At 35.3% G+C, this 21,273-nt stretch overlaps 1 protein-coding gene across 1 annotated transcript in view; it reads left to right on the top strand.

The window, feature by feature from the left end:
* The window catches only part of LOC137393217 (collagen alpha-1(I) chain-like), a 32,540-nt gene extending 22,034 nt beyond the window's left edge, over window positions 1-10,506 (top strand). The window contains exons 19-27 of the mRNA XM_068079668.1: window positions 2,825-3,005; window positions 3,221-3,337; window positions 3,466-3,599; window positions 4,001-4,181; window positions 4,951-5,097; window positions 6,230-6,347; window positions 7,463-7,604; window positions 8,910-9,131; window positions 9,775-10,506. Of these exons, the coding sequence (XP_067935769.1) occupies window positions 2,825-3,005; window positions 3,221-3,337; window positions 3,466-3,599; window positions 4,001-4,181; window positions 4,951-5,097; window positions 6,230-6,347; window positions 7,463-7,604; window positions 8,910-9,131; window positions 9,775-9,924 (1,392 nt within the window). The 3' untranslated portion in view covers window positions 9,925-10,506. The remainder of the gene's footprint in view (window positions 1-2,824; window positions 3,006-3,220; window positions 3,338-3,465; window positions 3,600-4,000; window positions 4,182-4,950; window positions 5,098-6,229; window positions 6,348-7,462; window positions 7,605-8,909; window positions 9,132-9,774) is intronic.
* Window positions 10,507-21,273: the final 10,767 nt, after the last annotated feature.

Below are 21,273 nucleotides of genomic sequence, written 5' to 3'. Positions count from 1 at the left end.
CAACTCCAACCTCTCAAGCACCCACCAGGTTGTTTGAGAGGCTTGTTGAAAAAAAGAAACTTGAACAACACCGAGCCTGTTGCTAGTTTTGCATTAATGTTTGTAAGAATAGTGTCACTTGCCACCAAGATTTACTTATAAGGCTAAAGATAACGTTGTCTACATTCTTGCATTGCAATGCTCATTAACTCATAAACATTGACCTTCATTTATCCTTTGTAAATTAATCTTCTTTTCTAAAGCCAGAGAGTAATATCTATATTCAGTTATTGATCATATTTAGTTGTGTCACTTTGTTACTCATTTCCGTTTCAAAGTTACAACTGATTTCTGTGTAAATGTCTTGTTAGATTATCCAGTAGTTCTTTTTGATACACTTCCTTCATGTTATTAGATTATCCAGTAGTTCTTTTTAATACACTTCTTTCATGTTGTAGATTATCCAGTAGTTCTTTTTGATACACTTCCTTCATGTTGTTAGATTATCCAGTAGTTCTTTTTGATACACTTCCTTCATGTTATTAGATTATCCAGTAGTTCTTTTTAATACACTTCCTTCATGTTGTAGATTATCCAGTAGTTCTTTTTGATACACTTCCTTCATGTTGTAGATTATCCAGTAGTTCTTTTTAATACACTTCTTTCATGTTGTAGATTATCCAGTAGTTCTTTTTGATACACTTCCTTCATGTTGTAGATTATCCAGTAGTTCTTTTTGATACACTTCCTTCATGTTGTTAGATTATCCAGTAGTTCTTTTTGACACACTTCTTTCATGTTGTAGATTATCCAGTAGTTCTTTTTGATACACTTCCTTCATGTTGTAGATTATCCAGTAGTTCTTTTTAATACACTTCTTTCATGTTGTAGATTATCCAGTAGTTCTTTTTGATACACTTCCTTCATGTTGTAGATTATCCAGTAGTTCTTTTTGATACACTTCCTTCATGTTGTTAGATTATCCAGTAGTTCTTTTTGACACACTTCTTTCATGTTGTTAGATTATCCAGTAGTTCTTTTTAATACACTTCTTTCATGTTGTAGATTATCCAGTAGTTCTTTTTGATACACTTCTTTCATGTTGTAGATTATCCAGTAGTTCTTTTTGATACACTTCCTTCATGTTGTAGATTATCCAGTAGTTCTTTTTAATACACTTCTTTCATGTTGTAGATTATCCAGTAGTTCTTTTTGATACACTTCCTTCATGTTGTAGATTATCCAGTAGTTCTTTTTGATACACTTCCTTCATGTTGTTAGATTATCCAGTAGTTCTTTTTGATACACTTCCTTCATGTTGTTAGATTATCCAGTAGTTCTTTTTAATACACTTCTTTCATGTTGTAGATTATCCAGTAGTTCTTTTTGATACACTTCCTTCATGTTGTAGATTATCCAGTAGTTCTTTTTGATACACTTCCTTCATGTTGTTAGATTATCCAGTAGTTCTTTTTGACACACTTCTTTCATGTTGTAGATTATCCAGTAGTTCTTTTTGATACACTTCCTTCATGTTGTAGATTATCCAGTAGTTCTTTTTGATACACTTCTTTCATGTTGTAGATTATCCAGTAGTTCTTTTTGATACACTTCCTTCATGTTGTCAGATTATCCAGTAGCTCTTTTTGATACACTTCCTTCATGTTGTTAGATTATCCAGTAGTTCTTTTTGATACACTTCCTGCATGTTGTTAGATTATCCAGTAGTTCTTTTGGATACAGTTCCTGCATGTTGTTAGATTATCCAGTAGTTCTTTTTGATACACTTCTTTCATGTTGTTAGATTATCCAGCAGTTTTTCCTAGTATATTTCTTTCATGAAAAATGAAAATCAATGAAATAAATTGTGACACGGAATGTCTGCTGAAGTGACTTCAGCAACAAGAATAAAAATAAATAACATAGTGGTTCAGCAGCTGGAAAAACTCCATATGGTTGGAGAATGTTAATAAATAGTTCTTTGGGGAAAAAATTTAAAAATATTGTCACCAGCACCTTTAAAAAAGTTCCGCCTAATATATGTTTTTTTAGCTGAAAAAGGTGCTTCAATGCTAAATGTCAAACCGTGTATTTGCTTCCATAGACTAACTGTTGCCCTTTTTATGATTATTATATGACCTAATTTGAAAAAGATTTTTGCTAAAAATGAAATTATAGCAAATTATGTTATTAAAAAATGAAAGTTTATTTAGAAACTTACTTGAATAAAAGATAATACAATTACAAGAGAACAAAAAGAGTTGATAGAAGACACGCTAGTTCTTATAGAGAGGAATTCATTTAAAAATTATTGTATTGAGTGTAAGAGTGAGAGAAATATGCCATTGTCTACAGCACAACAAAAATTCCATACTACAATCTTGCAATTTGGCAGCCTTAGGACAGTCTTTGATAGGGTTATGTCATTCTGCCAGACTGTGTTTTATCAAGTGTATTTCAATAATATATTTGGATTAAATGGCTTGGGTCAGTGCTATGTCAAATCCAAAAGTTTGTGAAATGTGATAATATGTAATTATATGTCTAAGTATAAAAAGTACAATGATCGGGGATTGAACCACAATCCCTTTTTCAGTTCTAACAATCCTCCATTGAACTAATATTACACTGACTGTTAGACCTTATTAAATATTAAAAGGTACTAGTCAAGAGTGTATAACTCTTTATTTTATTGTCTCGGTAATCAATGTCTCTCCCTGTATGGCAGGTAAAATGTATGATAAATGCAAATATAGATATTTTGTGTTCCAAATGATAGGTGGGGATGTCTTTTATAGAATGTTGTATGCAATGAACCACGGTGTAACTTTTAAATGCACTGTAGGGTGACCCAGGTGTAGATGGCCGAAGTGGGAGAGATGGAAACCCAGGAATGCACGGTATGCCAGGAATTCCAGGTCCCAGAGGAGTACCAGGTGATGTAGGACAACCAGGAAACAATGGAAGGGACGGCATGCAGGGTAGAGCCGGACCTGTTGGTGACAGAGGTTCTTCTGGCTCTCCAGGTATGCCTTTAGTTTCGATTTTCTGGACCCTTCTAAAGCGGTATCTCTTTCTCTCATCTAACCCAGTCAACTAATTTTGGCATTGATGATGATATATGCTCTTTTACTAGACCAAACCAAGTGACAGCGATGACGTAATAAAATACCCGCACCATTTTTTAAATAGAAAATTTCAATTAATTCTTGAAGAATGAGCTGATAAATGGTTGTTGTAGGGATACCTGGTGAAGCAGGAATAGTCGGTGCTCCAGGACGCCCTGGACCTCAGGGTCCAATTGGAGACACTGGGATAAAGGGTGCTCAAGGAGAGATGGGACCTGCAGGAAACCAAGGTCCGTTTAATTTTCAGAATTAACCGGTACATGATATAACCTCATGACATTTCACTAAGCTTAACCGTTTTCAAAGTTTCCTCTGTTGTCTGGATAAACAAGTTTCTCTCAAATATTTTCTTAAACAGGAATGCCAGGTATAGAGGGAGCACCTGGACCTGAAGGAGAGCAGGGACGCAATGGTGAACTAGGAAACAAGGGAGAAAGTGGAGACAAGGGTATTCCTGGTGCTCGTGGAATACCTGGCAGCCCAGGTGTTACTGTAAGTCAATGTGTTGAAGTCTAGTAGGCTTGCTAGGATACTTCTATTTAAATACTTTTAACGTGTTACAATTTTGACTCCAATTTTACAAATCACAGATATATATTTTAGTAGGAGCTATATTATTTTGTTTAGCTGTTTTATTGAGCATTTTAATGAGTTGTAGACTAGCTTTTAGATTACTTTGATCACTAAAGCTGTATTCAGCTAAAAGCAATATTTGCCAAAATATTTTGTACAGAAGACAACAAAAAATTAAGTTTGGAAATAAATGGATTTATTGGTGTCACTCAATGCTTCAGACTTGTCCACTCTCAAGGTGCACAAAAATAAGTTAAAGTCCCTTCAAGATGAGTCAGTTTAAACTGATGCTTAGAAGGATCGTCTGCTCACAATTTTAGGGACCACCGGGAGATATAGGACCAGTAGGATCTGATGGTTCGATGGGTCCACGCGGTGACAGAGGAGCCATGGGCACAACAGGAGCACCTGGTAAACCTGGCCCTATTGGAGTCGCAGGTCCTCCTGGGCCAAAAGGTCCTCAGGGAGATGATGGAATTCAGGGACCTCCTGGTCTCCCAGGTATTGAAATGCTTTTGTATTGTTATTCATTATGGCTGACATGTCTCACTTCTAAATTTTACCTTATGTAGAACCATGTTTTCTAATTGTAATATTTTGAGGAAGGTTTTCACATTTTTACATTTCAAGTCAATTATTATAGGTGATAGTTATAATATATTATGACCATATTTAATTATAGTCTCAAAGAGATTAATCTTTACTATGATTTATATTCATTATCCTTATATTATAGTGTTATATTATTATCCTTGGTGGTCATTTAGACAAAATACAAAAACATCCTTAATTAGCATCTTCCTAAGACTAACTCATCATACTAGCGGCAGCGATGCTCTACTATTTATAAACTCAATGTCTGAAAGGGTATTTTAGCTCTATTGCAATCTTTACGTAAAAATGCATCAAGTGCTCATAGACACAGGGGAGATAATTTTGTAAACTTTTAACTGCTTTATGTTGATGCTTGTGAATATAAAGTACTGCTAGTAAGCCATAGTCTGGCATTGCAAAATAATTACTAGCAAAACCAAATCTGTTACTCAAGTTTGAAAAAACACATCAAATTTATAGGTCATTTTATAGGTCAAATTTATAGGTCATTTTATAGGTCAAATTTATAGGTCATTTACAAGCATTTTTGTATAAAACAAACTGAATTGTTGATATATCAAGGTTTTTCATTTCCATAAAGTTAAAGACAATGTGAAGGACTGGTAGACTTGATACAGCTTTATCAAGCTCTTGCGTACAACCCTGCTACTTGTAGGTTCTGCCGGTGCAACTGGAAGTCCTGGTACAGTCTCCGAAGACAACTTGTTCACTATTTTGAGGCGACCACAACAGAACAGTGATATACAGAGTGATAACAGCAACGCTTATGATGAACTTAATGTTATTAAACAGATTGTTGATGGTTTGTAAAATATAGTCAGGTCCTTCTATAGACATACTCAAGAGGTACTTCCATAGAAACACTTACAATCAGGTGCTTCTATAGACATACAGTGCGGTACTTCTATAGACATATCTTCAATCAGGTATGTCTATAGACATACTCACTGTGAGGTACTTGTATATACATATACACAGCCAGGTACCTCTATAAATATAGTTACAATGAGGTACTGCCATAGATATACATGTACGTGTAGAGTTTGCACTTTTGCTACTGACTAGGGTATCAACCTTGTACCCTGAACACTGACTAGTATACAGAGTTTGTACTACTAAATAGGGTCCAAATCTCGTAATAGTGACTGTACAGAGCTTGTACTAGTGACTGTACAGAGCTCGTACAAGTGACTGTACAGAGCTTGTGCTAGTGACTGTACAGAGCTCATACTAGCGACTGTACAGAGCTTGTACTAGCGACTGTACAGAGCTTGTACTAGCGGCTGTACAGAGCTCGTGCTAGTGACTGTACAGAGCTTGTGCTAGTGACTGTACAGAGCTTGTACTAGCGACTGTACAGAGCTTGTACTAACGACTATACAGAGCTTGTACTAGCGACTGTACAGAGCTTGTACTAGCGACTGTACAGAGCTTGTACTCCTCCCACTAAGTGTCACTGAAGCTTTAGTAAGACTGTTTCTGCTATTAATTCTGACTGTACATACTCCTGTTGAAGTGAAGTGAGACAATATGCCATGAGTGGTAGTAACCAGCTGCTACTAAAGATTGCTAAGTACAGTGAACACTCTATGGTACTTCTTATAGGCTTCTCTTCATTGATGATCAACCGATTAGCTGCTCTGCAAATGCATTAAGTTATTGTTTTAGCAAAAAGCATAGTTAGGTTGAAAAGGAAGCTCTCTCTCTCCCTCCCTCTTCCTCTCTCTCTCCCTCTCTCTCCCTCTTTCTCCCTCTCTCTCTCTCTCTCTCTCTCTCTCTCTCTCTCTCTCTCTCTCTCCCTCCTTCCCTCCCTCTCCCTCTCTCTCTCTCTCTCTGGAGCAATGATTGGGCTACGCCTGTAAAGATTTAAAGAACCATTTTCTTTTTCTATTTCTTTTTTTCATTCGCTAGTTATAGTACCTCTCCTATTGCAGACATGAAAAAACCAAAAGGAACTAAAAGCTCACCTGCCAGATCTTGCCAAGACCTCAAAAAAGTCAACCCAGACTTAGAAGATGGAGAATATTATATTGACCCTAACCTTGGTGCAAGGTGGGTGTTTGATAGTTTTTATAGTAAACATGTTTTTATATGTTTTGACAATAAATATATATTATTCTAAAAAGTGTGACTGTTACTAGAGCTGGAACGAGACCAAGGAATGCAGGGTCGGGCCAGACTCAGGGTCAGCAATGAGGGCCAAGATCGAGTCGGGCCGGGTCAGCATGCGCGAATTTTTATTCATTTAAGGTTAAGAGATAGTTCTATTACAGCCTAATGTTGTGACATCAATAACCAAAGATAAAAGAACCCATTATCACACCAATCATTATATTTTGTGGCTTGGTTTATAGATGCAATCTACGATTTATGGCTAGACATTGGAGGATCAATGCTATTCAATGGGTGATAGATTAATGGCATGACTTCGGCTAAAGTGTTTTTATTACAGATTTTATTTTCAACTCTGCTATTATAATCAACAAGAAGAGATTAGTTAAGAAATACTTTACAAATATAGAAATAGATAACCCAGCATAGTAGAAAGCAAAAATCCATCATGTCCCTAAAACTTATGGCATTGGTGAAAGAAGCTCAAATTAAAAACAATTAGACGCTAGGTTCTTAGACGCGCTTTAAGTTCCTCAGGATGCCTTCATTGTAAATGCCTCAATAGTATTGAGGTGGACCCTTCTTCGTAGCTTAACTTGCTTTACCATATTGAACAAATAACTTGGTCTTTCCCTTTCGTGACTGGCTTCTTCATGAACTCCCAGACCACCGACATGTTGATTATTTCTTGCCAAAAACGCCGTAAAACCAACAGTCCAAAGACTATTGTCGCAGACGTAAAAATATAGTATTGACTCACCTTGTTTTATTTCGCCTGGTCCTTCCGCGCTAGGACTATGCGTGACTCTATTTCAATTGCACTTAAAAAGCTATATACAATCGCTTTTGTTTAGCCATAAACCTACTCGTGTCTTTGTAAAGGAAGACCCGAGGGTTGGGTGGCCTGACCCGGGCACCTCTGACCCGGTGGGTCAAGACTGGACGAGTTACCCGTTCCCGTTCCAGCTTTAACTGTTACTCATATCACCGAGGTATTAGGACATTAGGAATACTTCATCTTATACTCATTCTTGTCATCTGCTGCATTTTTATAGTCGTGACGCTCTGCTTGTTAAATGCAAGATGGCTACTGGTGAGACGTGCATTCTTCCCAAGCCAAGTCTCATTCATGCCAACCAACTAGAAGATGAAGGAATGGGACACACCTGGTTCTCAGATATGGAGGAAGGCCATATCGTAAGTGTTAGATTATTACAGTTAGGTAAATAACACAGCTTGTCTGAATGCTCCACATTTAATAAGTGTCTTTTCTAAATCACACACAAATGGACATGGGTCACTAGAAACTTCCAGAGCAGTGGGTGCGGTTAACAGCAACATAAACATAAAGGTAGACAACTCTTTATAATACAACAGTAAGTGGCCCCATTTTATTTAATTAGTTCTAAAAAAGACATTACTAGATGCTCACTATTATAGTAACAGGTTCCAACTTTTCCTTACGTAGTTTTTTAAAAGCTTGGAAAGAGTAATATAGCAAAACTCCTATTGTAAATTTGATCATTCAATATGTTACTTTTTTATCTTACTTAAAAGTTTATCATAAAAGAACATTTTTGAACTTGGTATCTTTTATAAAGATTGTAATTCAAAACTTCTGTGGCTGAGGTTATTTTTTCAAAAGAAAGAACTGCATGCAATGCCACATTCTCATTTTTAGATACTCATAACAGAAAATATTTTGTTATGTCTATTTTGGGTACACCTTATTTACCGACTAACAAGAAAGTACAAATTTTTGTTTGCCATTTTTATTACAAACTGCAACTACCAATTATGCAGCTGGAGTTGTCTGCTTATGCAAACATAACTGCCATAAAAAAAACGTTTTTGTTGAGATTATTTTATGCTAAGAACTACTCAAAAAACTTATCATGCCCAAATCTTACAGACCAACTCTGTATACTCACCAGTAAGCGTGGTTGCAGAATTTTCTGAATCACATCGTCTTGCCGACTAGAATTTGTTTGAAATGAGAAACTTTATAAAACCTCAAATACAAGGGTCTCGTATCTTAAATTCCTACTCATTGTTAACATTTTGATATATTTTTAGCTATAAATAAGCATAAACAGTACAGATTACTTGAAGAGGAAACTCAAAATAAATTTAGGCTTGGGAAGATGCTGTCAGGGTTCATTTTAGTTGGTCAGGTGTATGAGTCCACCTTGACACCAACAACAATGCTTTCAGCTCACATCGTAAAATAATAACTTATAACAATACGATATAGATATATGGTCAGCTAAACTACATATCCACTTTCTGTAAAAACCTAACTCTATTCATACAGAAGAGATTATGGTATCACAGTAAATATCGCTATGGTATTACACTAAGACCACTTTGCAAGATAGCTGCCCTTTCCTTTACTCGCTAATGTTTTCTAATACAACCATAAGACTAGCTATAATACCCATGCTTCAAATGTATCACCTCGTGGTCTGTGGCTGTCATAGCAACCTTTTTGTGTTATTGTAGTTTACATATAAAATAGATAAAATCCAGTTGAATTTCCTTCAACTGATGAGTGACAAGGGCACACAGGAGATCACTTACAACTGTCTCAACTCAGTCGCCTTCTATAATCACCAGAACTCAAGCCTCGATCAGGCTGTCAAATTCCTCGCTTCAGATGAGAATGTATTAACAGCGGATCCTGGCTCACGACTTACCTACAGTGTGCTGGAAGATAACTGCCAGGTGAGCTTACACTTTTGTCAACCTAGCTAGTTGAAAATTTATCTAATAGAAGTTAAAACTGATCATATTAATACAATATTTATATTAACAAAATAGGAAATTATTATAGAAAAGATAACTGTCATTATAGAGGCACTTTTGGCTAGATTATAAGTGAAGTACCTCTATGAACTGAAAGGGGTAGTAGTGAAAAATTGCTAGAAAAAATAGTCAAATTTTTTCTAGCAGTCTACATGAGTAACACTTCAATTATGGAATTTATAGGCGGCGCAAAGTTTAAATATTATTAAAGTTATCTTTTCTTTTTCAAAGAAAGGATTACTCTCAGTTTATCACGTGGTGCTTCATGTTTGTACTTGTAGATAGTCTTAAAATCATACTGCTGAAGAAAATTCTAAAATACAAGTTTTAGCAGATAAATATATTAGTATGTATTAGTATAAATATATATATCTAGTCAGCTGAAATTACAAATAAAATCTTTAAAAAAATTTCTACACTATCAAGGCTTACATTCATGTTAATGAATGCATTATTACAAGTGCCTAGTCTGTTTGCTGCAGGCTTTATAATAGTTAAATGTCAACCTTATCGATCTTTACACTGACAACCGATAAAATTTCCTAAAAATGAATTTTAACAGAGCGCCCCGAGAGATTCGTGGGGAAGAACAATATTCACGGTGAAGACAACTCGGGCTCACAGATTACCAATTGTCGACATTGCACCATATCTCACTGGAGACCCCGCACAAGAGTTTGAACTGAATCTAGGTGAAGTTTGTTTCAGCTAAGTCTCGGGTTATCTCCCCTCTACTATGCTCAGAGATGTCATCGTAGTCTTTTATCTCTGTTTAAACAAAGTCAACAACGCTTCCTACTGACATTAATAAAATATTCTCAAACAATTGGTATTACCTGGTAACAAGCTTGTCATAGTAAATGTTTATGTTTGGAAAGGTTCTGTCTAATAGACTTGTTTGCGTGTGCTCCATCATACTTGTTTACAAGTCTACGTCTATGGACTATATTTTAGAGCAGGTTTTTATTACAATTATTTTCGTATACATGCTGAGTAGGACTCTCTGTGATACATACAAATGGTGCTAATTGTAAATAATAATAATAACTAATGTAACGATATAATATCATCTCTTTCACGAGAGATTTTGTGTTTTATTATGGGAAATGACTGTAGTTAGTGAAAGTATTTTGACCTTGACCTTGTTTATCAGTTCGATTTTAATAAAGCAATTGGTATCGTAGCCTCCAGATTAGACGCTGACCCATGACACTGAACTTCGTATGCTTATTTTGGTCGTACATTGATGAAAGCAGAATCTTATCTACTTATAATAAAATATTTATAATACCGGCTTGTCTCAAAAATGTTTGCAAGCCAGCAGGCAGCGTATAACTTATATGACTTAAATCACAGACATAGAAATAACAAAAGTGTGGCTGATATCTTAAGGCTTGTGGATTTTGAGATGTTTTCTTCTTTTGTCAATCTTCTAAGGACTGAAAAATCTTTTATCAACTCATGATTTCAGAATGGTTGATAGCGCACCAAAAGCTTCGTAGCTGTATTTTTTTGAGAGGCAATCAAACAAGGAGTAAGAACATGGAGCTGTGCAGTTTATACCGTTAGTAATATTGCTATGGAAACAGGAAACTCATATGCATAAAGCATAGATCTATTAACTATATACTGTACAGTTAATAGGTCTATGGCATAAAGTGACAAAGATGCAAAAGTTATCTAATCAACTGCATTTTTCGGTGTAATGAACAAAGCGAGCAAGCTGTAATATTCTCATTGACAAGTAAACAGTAAATAGGTACAGAAATGCGGACTCATTTTTTCTATTACTTTATATCTGCCTTGTACTCACTTAATTATTTTATTTAACTTTTGAGCCCTGTTTATAGTATATACATGTATATTCTTGAGAAAGGCCTCAGTGAAATGTATGGAGACTGCAGGCCACAATGTATAATAAAAAATATCACCAACAGCCAAAGAGCAGTGTGTAAAGCCGCTTTCATGAATTTGAATTTTTGTCAGTTTTCTTTCCTTGCACAATTAGTAAGAGAATAAAGCTAAGGTTTGTTTTCGCTCCGTCAATTATTTTAAAGTTGCCCTAGCTGACTGTTTGTAGAGTTATCCTCACATGAAAAGGTATATCTAACAATAATAGTTTAGACTTTAGAACTTTAGACAAAGGTCATCAGTTCTTTCATCATTTTTTCTAGGAGTTGTCATCACAGAATTAATCATTCCAGGTAACAGAGTCATGGCTTGTTTGAGAGTTATTCTTGTTGCTAAATCTTTGTGGAGTTGCCACATCATGATCTCATATTTTAGCTAATATGGTGTCAGTGTAGCTATTGAGTTCTTCTATCAATTCTTCAGAAGTTATCACACCAGACTTTTAACTTCCAACAACTGTTTAGGCCGTTGTTAACACAGATTATAGCACTTTAATTAATGGCATCATTATTGGTCTATAGGTCAGTAGGGTTTCCATCAGTTTATGGTAGTTGTCAGCCCATGTTAGAGCTTTTTAACAATAATGGCATGTGCAAAGTTAGTCACTGAAGGGCATATTTGGCCTGTGTCTCTAGTCAATATCAAGTAATTTTATAGAATGTTAAGAATCAATAGAAAATACAGTTGCCTGATTGTAAGTGGTTGCGCTAAGAGCATATGGGCTACAGGCACTGATAATGAAACAAAAGCCCAAATTTAGCTTTTTACGATATGCATCCAGAAGATTCCATAAAATGCTCTAGCAGCAGCAAATCATCATTGAAAAATCTCTAACGTGGTTGCGACATTCACTGCAAATCTTTTAGAAAACTTCTGAATTGTCACAACTTAAGCTTCCGCAAGAACAGCGTTTGCGCTTCGATGAAGTCTTGTGACAGGCATTTTTGTGTTGCTATCAAAGGCCGGTGCGCCATTTTTCGGTGTTTGCCATTTGTGATTTGCCAATAAAAGCAACTACAAATCAGAGACACTATGCACTGACGATACGAAGAAGTACTCGCTATACAGAGCTCGTTTAAATTTAGATGACTGCACATTTAGCTTGTAAAAGCTCAGACGGATCTGAAATGAATTGTCTTTCACAGGCAGTCTCTTTTTACAGCAAAGCAATTAGCAAGCTAGCATCTGTCACTTTCACACGTCGTCCGTTCTATTACCAGCTATTATGCCTTTTTCTCCGCTCGGAAAAGCCAAACAAAAGGTTAATGTGACTAATAAAAGCCTTACATTCTTTTGCTACGCTGTTCTTTCCTTCACCAAAATGATTTCCAAACAGTTTGTTTGCACGATACCTTTCAAGTGGACTCAATGACTTGGGTGCACAATGCTCGCTATTAAAACCTGTATAACAGCATCGCAAAGTCATGATTCCTTTGAGGAGAGATTCACTCGAGCAATCAATGCCCAGAGCAACAGCTGGGTAAAACTAGGCAGCCTGTGATATTCTATATTTATTGACGCTCTTAATTTACCTGAGCGGAATAACCAAAAAATCTTTGGTTTCCATCTTTATTTAAACTGTACATTTCCTGTCAGCCGATGAATAGAGTAAATTGCACTTAGCCGAGTGTGTTTGTAAGAGAGAGCCTAGAATTGTGAAATCTGCAATCTAGTATCTGCAATCAAGAAAATAAACTTCAAGTGGTCGCAGTATGGTCCAATGATTTAAGAGCAAGTCAATTATTGTTAAATTAAATGAAGAATTTAATTCATTCTGCCATATGATTGGCCGATGTTATTGCAAACATCACCGATAATATATTGTTTAACTATATAACTTATTTTAAGAGTTAAAAACTAGTTTCTAAACTTTTAATATATTTTTTAAGTTTTTTGGGAATGAAGTATAACAAAAGTGAAAACGGAAGCTAAACAGAACTAAAGATTTGATAGCGGAACTGCTCATAGACACAGAGATTAAAGGTAGCAGCTCAATGAAATAAAGACAATGTTTTACTAAGAGATGACTCATAACTACGCATGGATGAGAAAATTATTTTACACTATTATAGTGATTTATTATTCGATTATTTAACAAGATAAAACCAGAAACATAAAAATTTAAAATAGATGAGGTGAAGAAAAAGTGATAATGTATAACATAAGTCAAAATTTACCTTCACCTCATCTTTCAATCATCTATATATTTGGCTATTTGTGTAGTTAATTTGGTTTTTAAAATTTAAAGATAGTACATTTTATTTAATTTTAAAATTTGTTCATGGTTTTTAGAATTATGAAAGGAAAGTTTAGAAGTTAAACTGACAGTACGAAAAAGTAAAGCTTTAGTTAAATTATAACACGCGTAACGTCTTTCCTTCATTTTCTGTTTCTAGAAATACTAGACTAGTGCCTGTTCTTGTCATTTAGTTATTACTAGCGTGTTTGCTGGTTCCGTGCGCTGTAAGAGATTGCCAAGAGTAATCAGTACATGCATACTTATCCCATTATATGGTACGGTGATTAGGTGGTGTGGTGGTAGTGCGCTTGTTATTGAATGTGAAGGCCTTGGGTTTGATTCCCATGTGGGGTAATCTTTTTTCTAATGCTCTTAGAGTGGCTTCGGGATGACTGACAAATAGATACTGCTCTTATAGTAAAGATTACAATGAGTGACCCTCTTTAGTGATTTCTTTGTCTCTTTTAGCTTTTGTATTTCAATATTAGTATTTGTATTTCATTATAAGGTGGTTATATTTACCATTCAAACATGAATTTCACGGCTAATTTATTAAAAATGTTACTATTTTATTTTATTATTGTTTTATTCTTGCAAAAATCATAGAGCTTTGTTTTTACTATTGTGTTTATATATAAATATAGTACTTCGGTAAGTTAATAAACAATTTTATATTTTGTTAAGGTCTGTATTTCAGAATGCACTCATATATTTAGTGTAGAGAAAGGTTTAGAAATAATATTATCAGAATAAGCAACCATTGCTTACTCGTCACCATGTTTGATATTTAAACACAGTTGCTTTGTAGCTCATCTAAAGGCACCAAACAATCACAAGTAACCATCTCCGGGGCTCTTCAACAATTTTGTTGAAAAAAATTTATTTCGTGGAGCAGTTTGCTAACCTTAGAAATTCTTAGTTTTTGCTATCATTTTTAGGTCAATTTTTGGGGAAACAAGTCGAAATTTAGGTTTTCTTAAAAAGGCACAGTTTTTTATGTAGGTATAATTAACCAATCAGAAAATTAATAAGAAAGTATGCAGAGCAACCTAAGTCTGATTCGTCAATAATTTAAACAGTCAATGCTGATTGGCTGCCAGCCTAACCACAATAGTTTACTACCCAGTTTCAATCTTTCATTACTAGATAAAATGGTGGGTTCATAGGGCAGAACTTGGCATCATATGATATGAGCAAATCATTAGACAAATAAAACACTATTTGCTGCGTATAAATGTTATAGTTTGATTCGTTCATTGGAAGAGTTTGGGCTCCTCTGTGAATTAAGGACTACTGAAATTGTTAAGAGGTTTTTAGCCCGAGGTTATTTCCTTTATGCTCATAGAGGGCTTACTGGTTGCTTCTTTGTTGTGCAGTAAACGGTAAAGAATGTAGCTACCAAGGGTCTTTACTCTTTAGACTGTTACATAGCTCATAGTGGAAAGCGATTGAAGAACATTCTCATCACCCTCATATAGAATGATTAAACTGAACCCAGAAGTTTTTCAAGAAGCGCACCAAAACCTTTAAAATGATAAAGGTTTTGTTACGCTAGTCAGCAGCTTCCAATAATTATGACCTGCAGCTAACAGACTGTAACCGCCTAACGCAAGCCCTCTTATCTCTTAGCCGCAATTATGACAGCACTATGACGAATAAAAGTATAAATTGTATAATACACGCTGCCAAACCCAGCGCTTATTTAATTATGCAGATTTGATGCTCTTGATAATTAAATGAAAGTAAATAATTGCTGCCGTGGTTGATGGCAGCCATTACTAGGGATAGAGATTTACCTTAAACTCTGTTGTGACTTTGAGAAGAGGGTGACAGCTGGCGTAAAGTCATGCGCTGAGAGTGCCAAGTGGGACAAAGAGTCTTCTCTATGCTAAAGGCTTGGAACTGATGGCCAGCAGCAACTAGTTTGTGGCAACTTTTGGAATACCCATTCTTTCACCAGCTACTAGTAGATGTCAATTGCTATAAGCACTGTTCAATTCTTTGGAATGACGTCTTGCTTTCTACGGACTGGCAAGAAACGGTTAGGATTATCAAAACTTATACGTTCTCTGAAAAAATCATTTCAAGATGCTTCTTCCTTGTCGTTCCTAAAGCAGATGACAAAAAGTTATAATGGCTTCGGTAGAAACCTTTCTGATTAGGATTTCGGATTAGATCATAAATAAGGGTCAAGGTGTACTTATATGTGTAAAGATATAAATATACATAATTATGAAGTAATAGATATTACTATATATATTAAATAATATGTTATATATATATATTACTATATATATAATATATATGTGTATATGATATATACATGTTTATACATTATATATAGTAATATGTATAATGTGTATATAAGCATGTGTTTGAGGATACACATTCAAACATCTATGAGGACATACATGTAGATAAGCATGAAGACATACATGTAGATACGCATGAGGACGTACGTGTAGATACGCATGAAGACATACATGTAGATACGCATGAAGACATACATGTAGATACGCATGAAGACATACATGTAGATACGCATGAGGACGTACGTGTAGATACGCATGAAGACATACATGTAGATACGCATGAAGACATACATGTAGATATGCGTAATGATATACATGTCAACCTACATAGTGTTATACTTGTAAATACGTATTCTGTTTTGTATTGTTCATCAAGTGCAAAGACTCGAGGAGTGTACCGTATATAATACTTCATGAAGCAATAATATTATTCTATTATATTTCTTTAAATACTTCTGCTTCAACTTCACCTCATCTTATAACAAATAATTATTTCTGAACTTCTTCATTAAAGAGGTTTTGAAAGACTTTTGTTATTTATTGCTGCCGGTTTGCTGATCTAAACTCTTCAATATCATCAATGATTCTCAAAGTTATTGTAGAGTTGTGACCCGTGAGACAGCTTTCTGGCAGCGTTTGATGAGTTCTTGACCTTTATTCAAACCTTCAGCACTGACCTTCTATAGTCAGTGTATTCTGTGCGACCTCTATAGTGCTCCTAATTAAGCTGGTTATAGGTATAACGACCATAATATTGATATGTGTGTGTCATTATAACATTATAAATAAGTCAACAATAAGAATAATACAAAGGTTATCACCGCTAAGAATGTGTCACATCTTTTCAAGGTCGTATAACTCTGAGCCCCTCAGTGAGGAGACATTCTATGACTCGATACCAGCAAATACGGGTTTAAGCTGTGCTCAGTAGGTAATAATAATAATAACAACAATATCAATAAGAATAATAGGAATCATAATAACACGAATCGAGAAAACAGGCAATGATACGAAAGGCTAACTTTGTAAAGATAGAGATGAAACGGTCAGTCACTTGATCATTGAATGCTCCAATATTACACAGGCAGAGTACAAAGGACAATGACAAAGTAGCAGCGGCATTGCATTGAAGCATATGCAAGAAACACAGACTACCACATTCTGAAAAGTGGTACACCCATCGTGCTGACAAAGTGAGTAAGAACAACAAGGTCAAGCTACTTTGAGATCTCAACATACAAATAAATAAAGTGATCAAACCACGAAGGGTAACTTGGTCTTGGTACATAAAGAGAGGAAGAAAGGCCAGATTATGAAATAGCTATACCAGGCGATACACGAGGGTGTGGAAAATAATAAGAAAAAGTGGAAAAGTATAGAGAGTTGGGATTCGAACTCAGAAAATTGTGGAATGTAAGTCGAGCTCCAATGGTAATGGTGATCCCATTGCTATTGGAGCTCCCGGAGCAATAAACTGCAGAATGATCTCATACCTAAAAGAAAGATAACCAGACATGTCCTTCGAAGCAATACAGAAATCGGAATTTCTAGGAACAACACAGATTTTGAGAAACACTCTACAAAAGAAGAAGAGAGTGACACCCATCTGGCCCTTAGATAGGATCTAGGCTCACTTACAACTAACCTTAAAGGTTGTAATATAAGGTCTCCCAAAATAATAAGTGATATATTTTGGGAGGTCATTATCACAATAGTAACCATGACAAACCAGGCCAAAACAATACAGGAACCAACACTGTTAGAAATGACCAGAACACTGAGAAAGGCTGTTCTGGAACAAATAGAAGGGTATTTATCCTTTGGCTTTTAGATAAAGTCTGGGGCCATGAATTCTACTAGCGGTAGCACAATGATAAAATACATGATAATAAGGATAGTCTTACAGTAATTATAATAATACTAATAGAACACCAGTGTGTAGTAATAGAAGTGAACCAAATGTAGCAAACAAGAGTAAGGATGATATCGACAATGATTGAAGCAGTTTGCTGCCTGAGTGATAAGAGGCCGGCACTCCACATCAACCAGACACAGCTGAGTAATATTCAGTGTTGCCCTCTGCTGAAATCGGTAAATATTATAAAGAAGATATTGTGTATCTAAGCTCCCTTCTACTAGCTGTGTAATTTCTGGACTGCTGTTATACTATTAATGATATAATAATCATAACATAGAAAAAGTATGCAGATGGTAATGTTATAATAATACAGAGTATACAAGGTGACGTGATGTTGTAGCAAGACTTGTACATGGGATGATGGGAGTCTCTGTCAATGATATGAGCTCCAGGTGTGCAAGAAATGGTATGACCATCAAACAGAAGGAGTAACAGAAAACAAAGGGACAAAGATTTTGTAGAGTAGGCCAATACAAACGAAATATGTGATTATTGACAGAAGACCAAATGAGTAGTAGAAGATAAGCTTCTGGCGCATACATGGCTGACTGATGTGGCAGCATCAGATGAAAAAGTAAAAAACAAGAAATGAGAAGAAGTGGAGAAATATCGAGAGTTAGAGGTAGAACTGAGGAAACGTGGAAGTCATCTGTAGACATGATGCTGATTGTGATTGGGTCGCTTAGCATGGTTTAGAGTTTGGAGGAGCAGTTGACTACACAGGAAATAGTAAAAAATGAGATCACCAAAGTACAGTTTGCTGACTACTGGGATCAGCAAGGACTCCGAGAAAAGTGGCGGACCTCTCAGGTTAGTTGTTCTAGCCTGAGGTCCAAAACACTAAACACAGCACATCAGCTATGCAAAGATGCAATAATAACAACAGGGTATACTAGTATACAGATTTGTCGGTTGTTTTTAATCTAATACTTGGGTATATATTTTCTCTCCTTAATAATTCAACAATTTCAACATTGAGTGTGTTCCGAATCTTTTTCAATTTGACGCATGATTTGAAAGTGGGCTTTTTATTATTTAGTCAAAGTTGATGATAATTCTCTTTTCAAGCAGCTCACAAACTGCTTTATTATAAAATATCAAGTACTTGAAACTTAAATTTTGAAAATATAATAAATGCGATATAACAAAAAGGATCGTGATACCAAGGCTATACAACGATGTGGTGTGTGTTTATGTCATAGACCTATTAACTATATTAGTATAGTTAATAGGTCTATGGTTTATGTACTAAAGAGGATTCTAAAAATTATTTTGTATGTTAAAAGAGATTGTCATGAAAATTTATATGAAAACTTGCGCGTTTTTTATCTGCATCGTCTAGGTTTAAAAACTTGGATGGCACAAACGAGTGAATCATTAAAAAGTATTCAAATAAAAGGTAAGTGGGATGAGTCACCGGTAACTCTATTAAATAAACATATACTTATAAATACACTTGTAAGCACCAATATATTATTTCCTATAGTACCTTCAATTGCATTTCTTCAACTTTTACATAGTGCGCACTCTTTCTGACATCCAACACTAGTGAACGAATCTCACGATCTTTTTCATGCCACTAGCTGAGTTAGCTCTACCCTCATGGACATGAACGATATCAGCTGTCAGACTTCCTTCTCTGTGCTGCCTGTTGTTTGTTCATACAGAATAAGGAGAGCAACTCCATGACAGTACATTCTTTCGACTGGTAATGAACTTGTCTCTCCTGATCTTGTAATGAATCTGATCAGACCTTCTTCTCTATGCCCTGTTTGCAGCCAATAAACAAGGAGAGTAGGCAACTCTCAATATATTTTTGTTCGCATAGATAGAAACAGCAGAGTTAATTTTTTAATTAAAATTATCTATACTTTACAAATTTTTTTTTATATAATGACATTGATAATTTTTACTGTATAATATACTGTATAGTATTTTGAAAAACACATTGTTTTAAAATTTAAAAACAAGCGAATCGAGCTTAGCCATAGCCTTACCAGCAACGATAATCTTTACTATAATAAGAGTGGTGTCCATCTGTCCCAAACCATTGCTTGAGATTTAGAATAAAGGACTACGTTGTACAGAATTCGAACTCGTTCTGATAATAGCAATAATAACAACGATGATAATGATAGTCATACTATTATTTTTGTTATTCAAACAAAAAATCCAGTTAATTTCAGTAACAGTAATAAGGTGAAATTATGAAACTACTACAGATAAAAGTTCTAAAATTATTAATAATCTCAACAATAATAAAACTAGTAATAACCATGGTGATAATGATGACTTACTGATTAGGATATTCTTACCAATAATAATAGAGGTAACAAAGATTCTACCAAAGATAGTACAGAGTTCACCTTACCGCCTGTGAATCTGCTAAAGCGTTTGCTGCAGCGCTGTGTGATCACACATACAGGAGCTTGTAAACCTGCTAAGGTGCGGCGGCGCCATGAGATTACACGTTCAGGAGCTTGTAAACCTGCTAAGGTATTGCGGCGCCGTGAGATTACACGTACAGGAGCTTGTGGAACTGAAGGCTCCTCAAAGAACACTGAAGAGCAGTTATTCCGTTCCAGGACTATATTGAAGCCTCGACTATGAATGTCCTCGAGCAATTGTCTCCCGCTATGTAGTTGTTTAGAAGTTTTCTTGATTTCTAATAGCTCTTTATGCTTCCCTCAATAGTAGTTCAAATAGTCGAGACAAAAGCATGTGACAACCGGCGATGAATTAATGGGGTTTGCGCTTTTCGCACTGAAATTGAGAGGGTTGAAAAGCGAATGATCATTGGCTAATATTTAAACGGCAGCTCTGAAGATGCCGACATGACAAGTTGTTTGATCGCTTTTGTTCTGATTTCACAAGACCTTGTGTGAGGACAATTGACCTTCCTGAGCGAGACCTGATTTAGCTTGCGTGCAAGGGGAATTGATATAAAATCTTTATCTGCACTTGTTAATATAGTGCTAACACATGTTAATATAGTGCCAGAACTTGTTAATATAGCATTACCACTTGTTAAAATACAACAGTACTTGTTTATATAGTGCTAGCACTTGTTAAAATAGTGTTAACACTTGTTAACATATGTCAGCAATTGTTAATACAGTGTCACTACTTGGCAATAGTGTGTAAGCTTTTGTTACTATAATGATAAAACTTGTTAACATAGTATTAACACTTGTTAATACAAAGACACCATTTGTTAATACATGTCAGCATTTGTTAATATAGTGTCAGCACTTGTTAATCTAGTGTTAACACTTGTTAATATGGAATGAACACTTGTTAATATATTGTTAACACTTATTAATATAGTATAAGTACTTGCTGATATAACGATATCATAATGCAAGTGACAGACGTGTATTGTAGGTGATACACTTGTACAGTAGATTTACTCATGTGTGCTGTATGACCTTTGGTGTATGCGATATTGTACAATGCATATTGCTTGAAATACAAAATTTTGCATGCGATATGCATGTACTACAAGAGTTGATACTCATGTACTATAGGTAAAGTCATATGGTCCGTGGGATATTCATGCATTGCCCAATAAAGGCATGCTTCGTATGGGATAGACTTGTACTGTATATGATATACAAGCATGGTATAAGATACACATACAATAAATGTCATACTCATCTATGGTACATGAGCATGCTGCAT

The sequence above is a fragment of the Watersipora subatra genome, chromosome 4 (assembly GCF_963576615.1).
Source record: "Watersipora subatra chromosome 4, tzWatSuba1.1, whole genome shotgun sequence".
NCBI lineage: Eukaryota > Metazoa > Bryozoa > Gymnolaemata > Cheilostomatida > Watersiporidae > Watersipora > Watersipora subatra.
This window is presented reverse-complemented; position numbering and strand designations above follow the sequence as displayed.